The sequence below is a fragment of the Lithobates pipiens genome, unplaced genomic scaffold, assembly GCF_037356315.1.
Source record: "Lithobates pipiens isolate NorthernLeopardFrog02 unplaced genomic scaffold, aLitPip1_a1.2 Scaffold_16, whole genome shotgun sequence".
In the NCBI taxonomy this organism is placed as follows: domain Eukaryota; kingdom Metazoa; phylum Chordata; class Amphibia; order Anura; family Ranidae; genus Lithobates; species Lithobates pipiens.
Window position 1 is genome coordinate 84,202,017 of NW_027507748.1, and position 14,813 is coordinate 84,216,829.

General features: G+C 46.8%; 1 protein-coding gene across 1 annotated transcript; it reads left to right on the forward strand.

Annotated features, from left to right (window-relative positions):
• Positions 1-1,161: 1,161 nt before the first annotated feature.
• Positions 1,162-14,229, forward strand: HSPA13 (heat shock protein family A (Hsp70) member 13). Its single transcript, XM_077480068.1, has 5 exons — positions 1,162-1,303; positions 8,887-9,227; positions 10,634-10,847; positions 11,744-11,911; positions 13,220-14,229. The coding sequence occupies exons 1-5, from the start codon at positions 1,279-1,281 to the stop codon at positions 13,861-13,863; spliced, it is 1,392 nt and encodes a 463-aa protein (XP_077336194.1). The 5' UTR covers positions 1,162-1,278; the 3' UTR covers positions 13,864-14,229.
• The last annotated feature ends 584 nt before the right edge of the window (positions 14,230-14,813 follow it).

The following is a 14,813-nucleotide window of genomic DNA, read 5'->3' on the forward strand; positions in this document are numbered from 1 at the left end:
CAGGCGCACCACTCCATGATGAAACAGGCCTTATTGTGCTGAGTATGTTAGGAGTGTGTAGGGGTGTATAGCAGTGTGCAGAGTTTGTTAGGAGGGTGTAGGGGTGTATAGCAGTGTGCCGAGTTTGTTAGGAGTGTGTAGGGGTGTATAGCAGTGTGCAGAGTTTGTTAGGAGGGTGTAGGGGTGTATAGCAGTGTGCAGAGTTTGTTAGGAGGGTATAGGGGTGTATAGCAGTGTGCCGAGTTTGTTAGGAGTGTGTAGGGGTGTATAGCAGTGTGCAAAGTTTGTTAGGAGTGTGTAGGGGTGTATAGCAGTGTGCAGAGTTTGTTAGGAGGGTGTAGGGGTGTATAGCAGTGTGCAGAGTTTGTTAGGAGGGTGTAGGGGTGTATAGCAGTGTGCCGAGTTTGTTAGGAGTGTGTAGGGGTGTATAGCAGTGTGCAAAGTTTGTTAGGAGTGTGTAGGGGTGTATAGCAGTGTGCAGAGTTTGTTAGGAGGGTGTAGGGGTGTATAGCAGTGTGCCGAGTTTGTTAGGAGTGTGTAGGGGTGTATAGCAGTGTGCAGAGTTTGTTAGGAGTGTGTAGGGGTGTATAGCAGTGTGCAGAGTTTGTTAGGAGGGTGTAGGGGTGTATAGCAGTGTGCAGTTTGTTAGGAGGGTGTAGGGGTGTATAGCAGTGTGCAGAGTTTGTTAGGAGGGTGTAGGGGTGTATAGCAGTGTGCAGTTTGTTAGGAGGGTGTAGGGGTGTATAGCAGTGTGCAGAGTTTGTTAGGAGGGTGTAGGGGTGTATAGCAGTGTGCAGTTTGTTAGGAGTGTGTAGGGGTGTATAGCAGTGTGCAGAGTTTGTTAGGAGGGTGTATAGCAGTGTGCAGAGTTTGTTAGGAGGGTGTATAGCAGTGTGCAGAGTTTGTTAGGAGGGTGTACAGCAGTGTGCAGAGTTTGTTAGGAGGGTGTAGGGGGTGTATAGTAGTGTGCAGAGGTTTCCCTCAAAGCTGACATCTTCTAGGTCAGACTCAGAACACAAACACCAAACATCACATCTACCCAGCCTCCTGCTACACAGAAACCACTTGCGCCTGCGGAGAGGGCGGAGCACGTGATTGACGTACATGTGCGCGCTCGTAACTCAGCGAGTCTCAGGGGCGCGCGTTCCTCCCAGTCGGGGGCGGGTTCTCCGCACACAGTGAAGCCCCGCCCTCTGTGTAGTGTACAGTCATCAGAGAGCGGAGCAGGAAGAACAGCGAGTGATCTGTATTGGAGCTCCGGGCCGGTCACTGTACACCATGTCCGGGGAGATGACTATACTGGGTGAGTCACGGAGGGGCACCACAAGTCCCAGCATGGCCTGCGAGTATCTGAGAATCCTGTGTATTCTACCCTGTCTGTCATAGATAGCACACCATATGGTCAGACTGGAGGGGGAGGGGGCACGTCCTGCACTGCTCTATTCTATGTATTATTATATGGAGAGGAGTCAGTGCGAGAGGGACAGTCATGTCTACCTGTGTGCGACCTCTACCAGTCCTTCCATTTATATCATTATAGCAGTGATAGTCCTCAGAGACAGGACCCCCCCCATCATCATCAGAGACAGGAACCTCCCCCCCCCCCCCATCATCAGAGACAGGAACCCCCCCCCCCCCCATCATCATCAGAGACAGGAACCTCCCCCCCCCCATCATCAGAGACAGGATCATCATCAGAGACAGGACCCCCCCCCCCCCCCCCCCCATCATCATCAGAGACAGGAACCTAACCACCCCCCATCATCAGAGACAGGAACCCCCCCCCCCCCCCATCATCATCATCAGAGATAGGAACCTCCCCCCCCCCATCATCGGGGACAGAAACCTCCCCCCCATCATCGGAGACAGAAACCTCCCCCCCATCATCGGAGACAGGAACCCCCCCCCCCCCCCATCATCGGAGACAGGAACCCCCCCCCCCATCATCGGAGACAGGAACCCCCCCCATCATCGGAGACAGGAACCCCCCCATCATCGGAGACAGGAACCCCCCCATCATCGGAGACAGGAACCCCCCCCATCATCGGAGACAGGAACCCCCCCATCATCGGAGACAGGAACCCCCCCCATCATCGGAGACAGGAACCCCCCCCCCATCATCGGAGACAGGAACCTCCCCCCCCCATCATCAGAGACAGGAACCTCCCCCCCCCCCATCATCAGAGACAGGAACCTCCCCCCCCCCCCCCCATCATCAGAGACAGGAACCTCCCCCCCCCATCATCAGAGACAGGAACCTCCCCCCCCCCCATCATCAGAGACAGGAACCTCCCCCCCCCCATCATCAGAGACAGGAACCTCCCCCCCCCCATCATCAGAGACAGGAACCTCCCCCCCCCCCCCATCATCAGAGACAGGAACCTCCCCCCCCCAGCATCAGAGACAGGAACCTCCCCCCCCCATCATCAGAGACAGGAACCCCCCCCCCCCATCATCGGAGACAGGAACCCCCCCATCATCGGAGACAGGAACCCCCCCCATCATCGGAGACAGGAACCCCCCCCATCATCGGAGACAGGAACCCCCCATCATCGGAGACAGGAACCCCCCCCCCATCATCGGAGACAGGAACCTCCCCCCCCCCATCATCAGAGACAGGAACCTCCCCCCCCCCCATCATCAGAGACAGGAACCTCCCCCCCCCCCATCATCAGAGACAGGAACCTCCCCCCCCCCCCCATCATCAGAGACAGGAACCTCCCCCCCCCCATCATCAGAGACAGGAACCTCCCCCCCCCCCATCATCAGAGACAGGAACCTCCCCCCCCCCCATCATCAGAGACAGGAACCCCCCCCCCCCATCATCAGAGACAGGAACCTTCCCCCCCAGCATCAGAGACAGGAACCTCCCCCCCCATCATCAGAGACAGGAACCTCCCCCCCCATCATCAGAGACAGGAACCTCCCCCCCCATCATCAGAGACAGGAACCTCCCCCCCCCATCATCAGAGACAGGAACCTCCCCCCCCCATCATCAGAGACAGGAACCTCCCCCCCCATCATCAGAGACAGGAACCTCCCCCCCCCATCATCAGAGACAGGAACCTCCCCCCCCCATCATCAGAGACAGGAACCTCCCCCCCCATCATCAGAGACAGGAACCTCCCCCCCCCATCATCAGAGACAGGAACCTCCCCCCCCCATCATCAGAGACAGGAACCTCCTCCCCCCCCCATCATCAGAGACAGGAACCTCCTCCCCCCCCCATCATCAGAGACAGGAACCTCCCCCCCCATCATCAGAGACAGGAACCTCCCCCCCCATCATCAGAGACAGGAACCTCCCCCCCCCATCATCAGAGACAGGAACCTCCCCCCCCATCATCAGAGACAGGAACCTCCCCCCCGATCATCAGAGACAGGAACCTCCCCCCCCGATCATCAGAGACAGGAACCTCCCCCCCCGATCATCAGAGACAGGAACCTCCCCCCCCATCATCAGAGACAGGAACCTCCCCCCCCCGATCATCAGAGACAGGAACCTCCCCCCCCATCATCAGAGACAGGAACCTCCCCCCCATCATCAGAGACAGGAACCTCCCCCCCCATCATCAGAGACAGGAACCTCCCCCCCCCATCATCAGAGACAGGAACCTCCCCCCCCCATCATCAGAGACAGGAACCTCCCCCCCCCATCATCAGAGACAGGAACCTCCCCCCCATCATCAGAGACAGGAACCTCCCCCCCCATCATCAGAGACAGGAACCCCCCCCCCCCCCCATCATCATCATTATCATCAGCTTCATAGAGGAAGTCATCAGCACTCCATCACCTATTGGCTTCATTAATAACACGTAATAATGTCACATGGGTTGTATAGCCATCATATGGGGTCCATGTAGTGACAATATTATTCATATGATTATTGTTCTGTGTTTAGAACAAACTGTCTAAACGGACATGATGGTGTGCTGGTGACTTCCTATTCTACAGATGTTACCGGTGCCACCAGAGTGAGACATGTGGGTCCCTCTTTAAAAAATAGAGATTAGCTGACACACGAGCTTCTAAATGAGCGCTGGTGTGATAACCGCAGACTGAACAGGAGGAATATATGTGTGGAGAACCTATACAAGACTACAGGCTGACATGATTGGCTATTCTTCCTTCTAATAGGCCCTGCTGTCTGCCTCCTCACCGTCCCCCTTTCCTCTTTCCCCTTCTTCTCCCCTTCCCTTTCTTCTTCCCCCCCCCCCCCCTTTCCCTTCTCCTTCTTTTCACCCACCCTTTCTGCATCTTCTCCCACCCCCCTCTTCCCCCTTCTTCTCCCCCCCTTTTTCTTCTTCCCCCCCCTTTCCCTTCCCCCTTCTTCTTCTTCCCCCGCTTCCCTCTCCCTCTCCTTCACCCCTACATGAATAAATGCAATGTTTCAGTGTTGCTAAATAGGACCAGGGCCGTACTGCCTCTGAGGTTCTTGTTCTGGCAGTGCAGGTAACATGGTGCAACATAACATTTTTTAGGAGTGGGGTGCTGTAGTGCTGTAGTGGCATTTCTTGAAGTGCAGGTATGATGTGGTCTCTCCTACCTCCTGATTAGTGGGGTCCCAGCACACAGTAAGGGGAGGTGTTCTCAGGATTCTTCTACATCACATGACACTGAGCCACAGTCCAGGAACATTTCTCCTAATGGAGGTAATCACCGCATTCATATTTGCCCTAAAATAACTTGTGCCGTATTCATCTCAAAGGGAGTCGATTTACTAAAAACATCATTTAACAAATGCATTTAAATATTACGTTTTGCAATATTTAGCACTTAACACAACGTTAAAATAACACTAGATTTATGCAAAAAAAATTCACAGGCTAACATTGCATCAGAGGAAGATTGTTCTAATATTGTGAAACCATCCTTAGTGCTGGTTCACACAGGAATCGCTTTAAGGCTGGGTTCACACTGCTGCGGGGGGAGATCCGGATGTGATTCGCACCGCAAATCACATCCGATCTCCGTAGCGATGCGAGTTCAGCCATACAGATAGTATGGCTGAATTCGCATCGCTCCCGCAGCAAACTCGCACGGGACCCTTTTTTTGGTCCGCAACAGAATCGGATCGCATGGGGGTTCACACCATGCGATCTGATTCCTGCGCGAGTCGGCAGATCGCACTGCGATATGCGGACGGATCTGGGGGTGTCATTAACATATCATTGACACTCCCAGCCGTCCGCATAGGGCAGTGTGAACTGCCGGCGGGAGTAATGCGATGCGGGAAAACGCCGCGGATTCGCGGCGTTCCCGCATCGCAGCGGTGTGAACCCGGCCTAAAGCGGAACTAAACCCTCCTATTGTTTTCACCCACGGAGGCGGCCATCTTGGCCTCTGTTTGATCTTTAACTGCCATGATACTCCACATGTGATCAGTTATGACAGCAGACATTGGATGGTTTGACAGTTTGGTTTAGAACACATCCAATGTGACAGTTACATTTCTGGCTTGTGGCGGGGATGTAACTGTTTTTATTTTATTTTTTAAACTGTTAAACTGATGGGTTTAGTTCTGCTTTAAGTTGAATCAGAAATCACACTGGTGTGCTGGACCAGCACTTAGATTGCCTTCATTGATAGAATAAACTTCTAGTGAAATGTTACAATTTATTCCATTCCTGAGCTCTGGGCAGAACATTTCCACACGGATACATTGTATACTTTTACCTTACTGGCCAGTATAGAGTTCCCCTCATTGTTATTTTGTACATTCCTGCAATATTGACTGTACCATGAGATAAATAATGAACGTTACAAACAATTGGCAACCATCCCGACCTATGACTGGCCTTAAAGGAGTTGTAAAGGCAGAAGGTTTTTTTATTATTATTATTTTAATGCATTCTATACATTAAGATAAAAAGCCTTCTGTATGTAGCAGCCTCCCCAGCACCCCTAATACTTACCTGAGCCCTATCTCTGTCCAGCGATCTTCTGATTGGCTGACACACAGCAGCGGCACCATTGGCTGTCAAAGTCAGTTAGCCAATCGGAAGATTAGAATAAATAGCTGCACACCACTGTAGATCAAAATCCTTTTTAATTGGACATCCCAAAATCTACAGGAATCAGAATGCTGGGTAGATGCGTTTCGCACACTTCACGTGTGCTTAGTCATTACACAGATATGTTAACAAGACAGTTCTTATATAGTCTCACCTATAACAGGTGTCACCAGGTAATTGCAGACATCCTATTACATAGACTATACATGTGAAAAAGAGACCCTTTAGAACCACTCACTTCCTGCCTAGGACTACATGTCCCATGAGGCATTGCTCCTCACACACTCACAAGTTCTCAGGCACTTACTGACATGTATGATGGTGTACTGAGCTGTATGTGTGCTGCACTGTATTTCCTTCTATGTAAACAAATAACGCATTCTGTATGCAGGCCACAACGGACTGGTTAATCGATTATGCAAATAGTTGACTATTTTCATAATCGATTATTTGTCGGTTAAGTGATTAGTTGTTTTGGCCCTATAAAACACCATATAGTCTAATCGCCCCATGCCCTTTATACTTAAAGCCGGAGTTCCGCCGTTTTTTTTTTTTTTTTAAAGCCAGCAGCTACAAATACTGCAGCTGCTGACTTTTAAAATAAGGACACTTACCCGCCCAGTGCGCCCGCGATGTCGGCACCTGAAGCCGATCTCTCGATCGTCTCTCGGGTGCTGCCGCCGCCATCTTGGGTATGGGAATCAGGAAGTGGAGCCTTTCGGCTTCATTTCCCGGTTCCCTACTGCGCATGCGCAAGTCGCGCTGCGCAATAAGGATGGTCCCGCTGCCTCTGGGATCTGTGTGTTTCCCAGCAGGCAGCGGGGGACTTTCGGAAAGGGGCGTAATCTACGCCCCTTTCCGCAGATAGCTATGCCAGAAGTGGGTGCCGATACCTGTACTGTACAGGTACCTGCACCCCCCTCCCCCCTGAAAGGTGCCAATTGTGGCGCCGGAGGGGGAGAGGATTCCAATGAGCGGAAGGTCCACTTTAGGGTGGGCCTCCGCTTTAAAATATATATAATATATTTTATGACAAAAAAGTTGCTTAACAATTGGAAGGGCAGTAGGTCCATGCCTACTGTGAGCTCTTCCTTTTCTGTAGTGCATAATATCTAACAGCCGGTATATTCTATTCTGTCGTGGTGCTGAAGCCAGCCTCTGTGAGTATCGGACTTGGAGGAAGCAGTTTAATAACTGAGAGGCTACATCACAAGTGATAGAGGAGGAAGTAATGAAGGTTGTTTGTTTGACATTTGCCTATTGTTCTGGTAATGACTGCTGATGCTGACTCACACTTTTTGCTGATCACACCTGCATGCTGATTGTGTGCATTGGTAAATAATGGAGGAATGTAAAGTGGCTGGTGCAGATGACAACAAATACGCTGGAAGGATACTGTAAAGCCAGCTATACATGGAATTCTAATTCAGACGGTTCAGCAGGGACCAGCAGAGAGTCGGTCCATGTATGGGCAGGCTGATTGTACTCAAGTTGATCCATCAACGGACTTGGGTACAACCAGCATGTTCCTTTTTTATTTTATTTTTTTTGTAATTTTTTTTTTCACACATGCAATTACTGCTGTTGGCTATATCTGTACTCATTGAATTCTGCGGGCCGGGAAGGCTCCCCACACCCTCCCACTGGCAAAACACAATAGCACTGGGGGACACATTCCCCTATCAACACTGACTGTTGATGGGGGAAATCGGATGATTTTCTTTCCTTGTACCCATGGTGCAAGGAAAGCAAATCAAATCACCTATGAGCTGCCTGAGGTCTTAAAAAAAGATAAGTCTCTTCTCCTTTTTTCCCTGTTTTAGAAAATTGGATATCTTCTTGCATGGGCAGGGTGACAGTATTCCTTTTAACCCTATTACCTTTTAATTGGGAACCGCTTTTCTCCATTTCACTACTTCCCACCCAAGCCAAGTCTGACATTCTTCTTCTACATGTAAAAATCTTAATTATTTATTTTTTGCTAGAAAATTACTCCGAACCCCAATATAAAAAAAATGATAGGCCCTGGAGAATATAATGGTGGGTGTTACAATTGTTTGTCACACAGAATTTATGCAGCAATTTACACTTTAATTTTACTGCAATATATAATCCAATTTTTTGGTAAAATGTAAAAGATGATATGCTGAGTAAATAGATACCTAACATGTCACGCTTTCAAATTGTGCACGCTCATGGAATGGCGCCAAACTACGGTACTTAAAAAATGTCCATTGGCAACTCCTTTAAAAAAAATTACAGGTCACCAGTTCAGAGTTAGAGTAGGTCTAGTGCTAGAATTATTGTTCTCGCTATATCATTTGCTTCAATATTTCACATGTGGTGCGAACACTGTTTACATATGCGGGCACGGCATAGGCATAGGGATGATGCCTATATGACCACTGAAAGTCCAAGATGTCACATGACATCCTACGGACAGGAAGTGTTAAAAATGCTGAAGGTATTTAAACTGATTGGGCATGTATCAAACAGTGAAAGAGCTAAATACACAATGGTAAGGAGGCTTTAGCTGGCCATACATGGATTAAAATTTGGCCAGTTGAGCAGGGACAAGCCAAATTTCAGTGACTATGGGAACTGATTGACTTCTGAACAACCGCTCTGTTGGATTTTCCCCCGATGGATCAGTGCTGCAGGCTACAGCCTGCAAAGCTGATCAGCGCCTTACCCCCCATGCCACATGTGAGGAGCTCAGTGATATCTGACTTCAGTGGACTACCCAGGTGAACATTCTCATTTTCAGTTGCAGTATTTGCTGGCAGAATTGTAAAAATTGCTTTAATTTGTTGCTTGCAGTTACTTAATATTTTTACTAAATGTCTTTATTTTCTTTATTCCCACTCCTCAGGTTCTGCCATTTTGGCCCTTCTGTTAGCTGGATATTTGGCACAGCAATATTTGCCTATGCCCACTCCAAAAGTTCTTGGCATAGATCTTGGAACCACATACTGTTCTGTTGGTGTGTTCCATCCTGGCACAGGAGAAGTAAAAGTCATTATGGATGATGACGGTCATCAGAGTATACCAAGCATTGTGTCCTTTACAGAGAATGATATATATGTGGGATATGAAGGCCTGGAGCTCGCAGATGCCAACCCCCAGAACACCATATACGATGCCAAAAGATTTATCGGGAAAATCTTCAGCCCTGAGGAGTTGGAAAAGGAGAGTGACAGATATCAATTCAAGGTAAGACTGTACACTGCCCTTCATAGAGAATGTGGCACAAAATAAAACCATTTGTATTAGGGGTGCACCATTATAGTCTTGTAATGGACTTACTGGAGATACAGGACCCAGGAAGAGAAAGATGGAAGGACCACTGAATAAGACAAAACTATAATCTCTGTGCCAATATCTTTATTAAAAGTGCCGGGCAGCGATGACCAGATATTGGTAGTTCAAGCCCAAGTCTAATTCCGCAGCAGAGATATATAGAGCTTCCCTTGTGTGCAAATATAGCCCTCTTAATATTACCTGTTTCCAGCAGCGGCCCGTCCATCAGGAGTAAAACCCACCCCCCCCCCTCCCAATCCATGCGTCCGGCCCCCTAATCTACATGGGGCGCATGAATTCCAATGGGGTGTTTTTTTTTTTTTGTTTTTTTTTTAAGCACGTGATTAGAGCCAGAGGCTCTAATGGGCTTCAAAAAGGGTGGGCTTGGGGCGCAGAGCACTTGTGTGACAATAGTGACTGAATATTGGCTATTGTCACACTGATTCTCCTCCTAAGAAAGCGGATCCTGAGAACCGTCACCCGATTGGCTGAGAGGACAGGTGATCCTATTGGTCACCCAGGAGGAGGGAGGAGACGCACGGCGGAAGCTACCATGATGCAGAGGAGGAGGAGACGTGATGGAAGCCGCCACCTGTAGGAGCGCTGCCCGCCCGTGACCTAGATGGGGTAAGGGTGGGGCTGGGTGACCAACCGACCACGCGGGTCTTTTCGATTCCTACTGTCATTTTCCACTACAGGTTTGAATCTGGTTTTGAGAAATGTGTTTAGTGATAATATATACCGTGTCCACTTTAGTTCCATCTGATAGTGGACTCTTATATCCAAAGATACACCTCTTATGTTCTTACTGTTCATTTAGTCTTGACAATAATGCCCTGTACACACGGTCGGAATTTCCAACGGAAAATGTGCGATTGGATCTTGTTGTCGGAAAATCCGATCATGTGTGGGCTCCATCTGACTTTTTCCGTCGTAATTTCCGACACACAAAGTTTGAGAGCAGGATCCAAAATTTTCAGACAAAATTGGATCGTTTAAATTCCAACCGTGTGTAGACAATTCCGATGGACAAATTGCCACGCATGCTCAGAATAAATTAAGAGACCACAGCTATTGGCTACTGACCCGTTTATAGTCCCGACGTACGTGTTGTACGTCACCTCGTTAAGAACGATCGGATTTCCAACAACTTTGTCCGACCGTGTGTATGCTAGACAAGTTTGGCACAAAATTGGTCGGGAAAAATCTGATGGATTTTGTTGTCGGAATGTCCGACCGTGTGTACAGGGCATAATTCTTTAAAAGCTTTCTTAGCAGTATAAAACTCATTGACTGTATGCTGGATGCTGTGTCTGTAGGTTGTGAACAATGATGGGGAAGCTGTGTATTCAATCAAAACCAATGAAACCTTTACCGTCACCCCAGAGTACATTGGATCTCAGCTACTATTAAAGCTGAAGAAGATGGCAGAAAAGTACCTTGGTATTCCTGTGTCTAAGGCTGTTATTTCAGTTCCTGCGGAATTTGATGAAAGACAACGCAACTATACTGTGAAGGCAGCTAATCTGGCTGGTGAGTGATGAAGTAGATAAAAACATTTTAGAGAAACCAATAACATTGATTGCCGGCGTATTGTTAAAGCTGTACATAAATGTATGTTTAGAAAATCGTCACTATGCCGAAAACCACCATTGGATGGAATCTGATATGTAACTGAACTCGCAAGGATCTTTGTTATCTCTGTAAGATTCATTGGCCACAGCATCTTCTCTGCTTTTCCTAACAATTTTTTTTTTTTTTTGTGTGTTCTGAATTGAAAAATGTCAGTGGTTTAGAGCAGGCGTATCCAAACTTCGGCCGGATGTGGCCCTTTGCTTGCTTTTATCTGACCCTTGGGGCACTATTCCTTCCTTACTTTCACTGACACCAACAATGGGGCACTGTTGCTCCCACTGATTCCAGACATGGACTAAATTACCCACTGACACCAACGATGGGGTACTATTCCTCCCACTGATACCAAAGATGTAATATTTGTTATTTCCATTGACCACCAAGCCTATGGCATTGTTTACTCCCATGGATGCCAGGGCATTTTCTACTCCCTGATTGAGAATGTCATCACAATATAAATGGGTAAATACATAAGCTAAATATCGTAGAAGTATAACATGTTATTGGATTATACTTTATTAATTAGAGATGCCATTTAGAATGAGCTGAAAGATATCAAAGTGGCCAAAGGCAGTATTGGTCCTTTGTCCTCAACGACCAATCTGGAGTCTTTGTTTTCTCTTTTCTCTATTAGAAGAGTGAAAGTGACAATCTGACTGGTTGCTTTAAGTAAAATGAACATTTCTTCATGGCAAGCACTGACCAATAAGGCCTGTTCTTGGATTTTTTATTTTTTTTTCCCAGTGTTATTGATGGCTGATTTGTTTAATAGCTAACTTGTTTTCCTTGATTAGGTCTGGATATTTTGCGGGTCATCAATGAACCCACAGCAGCAGCAATGGCTTATGGGTTACATAAAGTTGATGTATTCAATGTCCTTGTGGTTGATCTGGGAGGAGGAACATTGGATGTGTCTCTATTAAATAAACAAGGAGGAATGTTCCTGACCCGAGCCATGGCAGGTAAGCAGACACATCAATGGTAATATGAGGCAAGATTAAAGTATAACTAAAAGGTGGTTGTAAACCTCAGACATGAAATATGAAAAAGCATATTTCTCTATAGCAGGGGTAGGCAACCTTTAAGAGGGGGAGATCTACCTGAACAAAAAAACAAAAAAATGAAGGAGATCTCCGGGGTGTGCCTATTTATAGAAAAATATTTACTAGCAAGCCTTCAATAATAAGTACAGACCTACAAGTCCTTCCAGGGCCACGAACCAAAGCATCGTGACCACAGTGTGTGTACACCCCTGGGCGCTGACTCTGCAGCTTAAGGGAGAGTGGTTGGGAGGCGGTAAAACTGCGGCTCAGCTTAGGGGTTTTACTGCCCCCCACCCCAATGACACCCTCTGCTCAATGCAATTCACTCCTTACCCATTCCTCATGATCGAGATCTCCCCTAACTTCCCTTATCCTCCCTCAGTACAGACTCCCTATCCAGCACAGACCCACCAGCTTTCCAACACAGAACCCCTCCCCAGCACAGCCTGTTCACCTCTATGTCCAACCACGCAAACCGTTAAATTGTTTCCTGGGCTTGCCGGTAAGAGCGGTAGGCCAGGGATACACCTGTGAGCAGAGGGACATCCCCCTACTGCAGCTTTGAAAAGCGATCCAGTGGCTAATCTGCAGCTTGGATCACTTTGAAGAGTAACAGAATGGCCCACTGAAAAAATAAAAAATACCGGGTTATAGCTGATAACTTCAACCATAACCCTGGCAAATCACTTTAAAGCCTCAGTGTGTGTGCGTGTATGTATATATGTGTGTGTATATGTATATGTATGTGTGTGTATATATATATATATATATATATATATATATATATATATATATATATATATATATTATAGTGTATGTATATAGATGCTGGATTTGGTGATGAGATCAGTGGAAAGTTACCCTGAACACTCCAATTGAACTTTTTGCTGTTCTGCATAGACATATATATGTACATGCAATGCTTATTGTGCCATATACCGCATTACTTCTGTATATAGCTTTGAGGCTACTACTTGGTAGAGATCCTTTGCCACTTGAGTGCACCAAAGAAACCCAATAAAGCAGGTTATTGGTTAGGGTGTGAGTGGAATAACCTCATTGGTCAGTAGTAAGGGTGCATACACATTGGTCTTCTAGGCAAAAATGGTCTTTATGAAAGGATAGTTGTTTTGGGTGGATTGTGTAATCTTATGAAATTTTGAGTACTGTGTACTAGTTGTTTGAGGTTTATACTAGCCTAAGTTTTGCCTTTGATTAACTTAACAGGTAACAATAAGCTTGGAGGTCAGGACTTCAACCAGAGACTCCTGCAGTACTTGTATGACAATATATATTCTACCTATGGGTCACTGCCATTTCTTAAAGAAGAAATTCACAGACTCAGACAGTCTGTGGAAGCCGTGAAGTTGAACCTCACATCGTATAATTCTTCATGGGTTCGTATGCCTTTAACATTACCTGCATATCGCTCAACTGAACCAGGGAGGAAGGTCGAAGAACATCGCACCCAGGACAACGTTGCCTTAAATCAGAACAATCAGAAAGATGAGAGCAGTGACCCTGAAAAGGTCCATTTTGAAACAGAAATTTCAAGGAAGCTCTTTGAGTACTTGAATGAGGATCTGTTCCAAAAGATCCTGGTGCCCATAGAACGTGTACTAAAAGAGGGACACCTTGGGAAGGAAGAAGTGGATGAGATTGTTCTGGTTGGCGGATCTACGCGTATACCTCGTATTCGTCAAGTCATCAGGGACTTTTTCAGCAAGGAGCCCAACACATCGGTTGACCCTGACCTGGCTGTAGTGATAGGAGTGGCAATACAAGCAGGAATAATGGGAGGCTCCTGGCCTCTACAAGTCAGTGCAATAGAAATACCAAACAGACATTTACGAAAAACTAACTTCAATTAAAGATTCTGCTGTTCCCTACGTCCATGTGTATTCCGGAGAGGTGTGCTCACGCCAATATAGTACGTGTTTTTAAAGCTGCCCTTTAAAAGATATTTATTTTTTCATGACATTTGTGAAAGACATTCCTGGAATGTATAGTCACTTTATGAAGTGTGGTTGGAGAAAGTCTTGGTTATATTTATTACATTTTTATATCTATGGAACATTCCGCACATCACATACTTGAATGTAGATATGTCCTTGCATTCATCGTCCTACAGTCTATTTTCTCTTGCAGTGTCTAGAGTTTTATATACAGCGCTATCATTATACATGTAATAGATATTAAAGGTAAACGGTGGGAAGAGATTACACCTGCCACCCTCAGCAATGTTTTATGTAAACTTCTGTGGCATCCTTTGCCAGATATGCAGATGCAAAAATCTCGGCTCTGCCATGGATCATCCTCTGCCCACACTTCTTTTCTCTGTGAAATCCCCATAGATTTATCTGATGCCAACTGCCGCCATTCTAAAGAACTAGAAGGCCAGAACCGGACAGATAGGGGGCAGAGGATAAACAGGGGCAGGGGTGAGATTTAGCTGCTGTGTATGATGCAGCTGAGGGAAGTGGAACTAAACTATCCACTCCCAACATTGTAATATAGTAATCCTCCAATCTGCAACCCCAGACAAATATATATTTTGTTATATATATTTTTTTTTTATTGGATTTGGGTAGAGTATGGAAAAAGTTAAATCCTCTATTGGGCTTTGCAAATGGTCTGTCCTAAATGTGGAGGTTTTCTCACACTTTCTGTCCTAGTGACCACCAAGCCATTAAATTAGAACTCCAGAAATACATAGAGGTCGATTTACTAGCACTGGAGAGTGCAAAATCTGGTGCAGCTCTGCATGGCAGCCAACCAGCTTCTAACCTTAAATTAAGCTTTGATTTAAAAAAAAAAAACT

What these genes read in the sequence shown, in the direction of transcription:
- HSPA13 (XM_077480068.1), top strand. Translation starts at nt 1,279, where the DNA reads ATGTCCGGGGAGATGACTATACTGG. An exon ending in GTGACAGATATCAATTCAAG is followed by an intron (nt 9,228 to 10,633) that starts GTAAGACTGTAC and finishes CTGTGTCTGTAG; the next exon opens with GTTGTGAACAATGATGGGGA. An exon ending in GAAGGCAGCTAATCTGGCTG is followed by an intron (nt 10,848 to 11,743) that starts GTGAGTGATGAA and finishes TTCCTTGATTAG; the next exon opens with GTCTGGATATTTTGCGGGTC.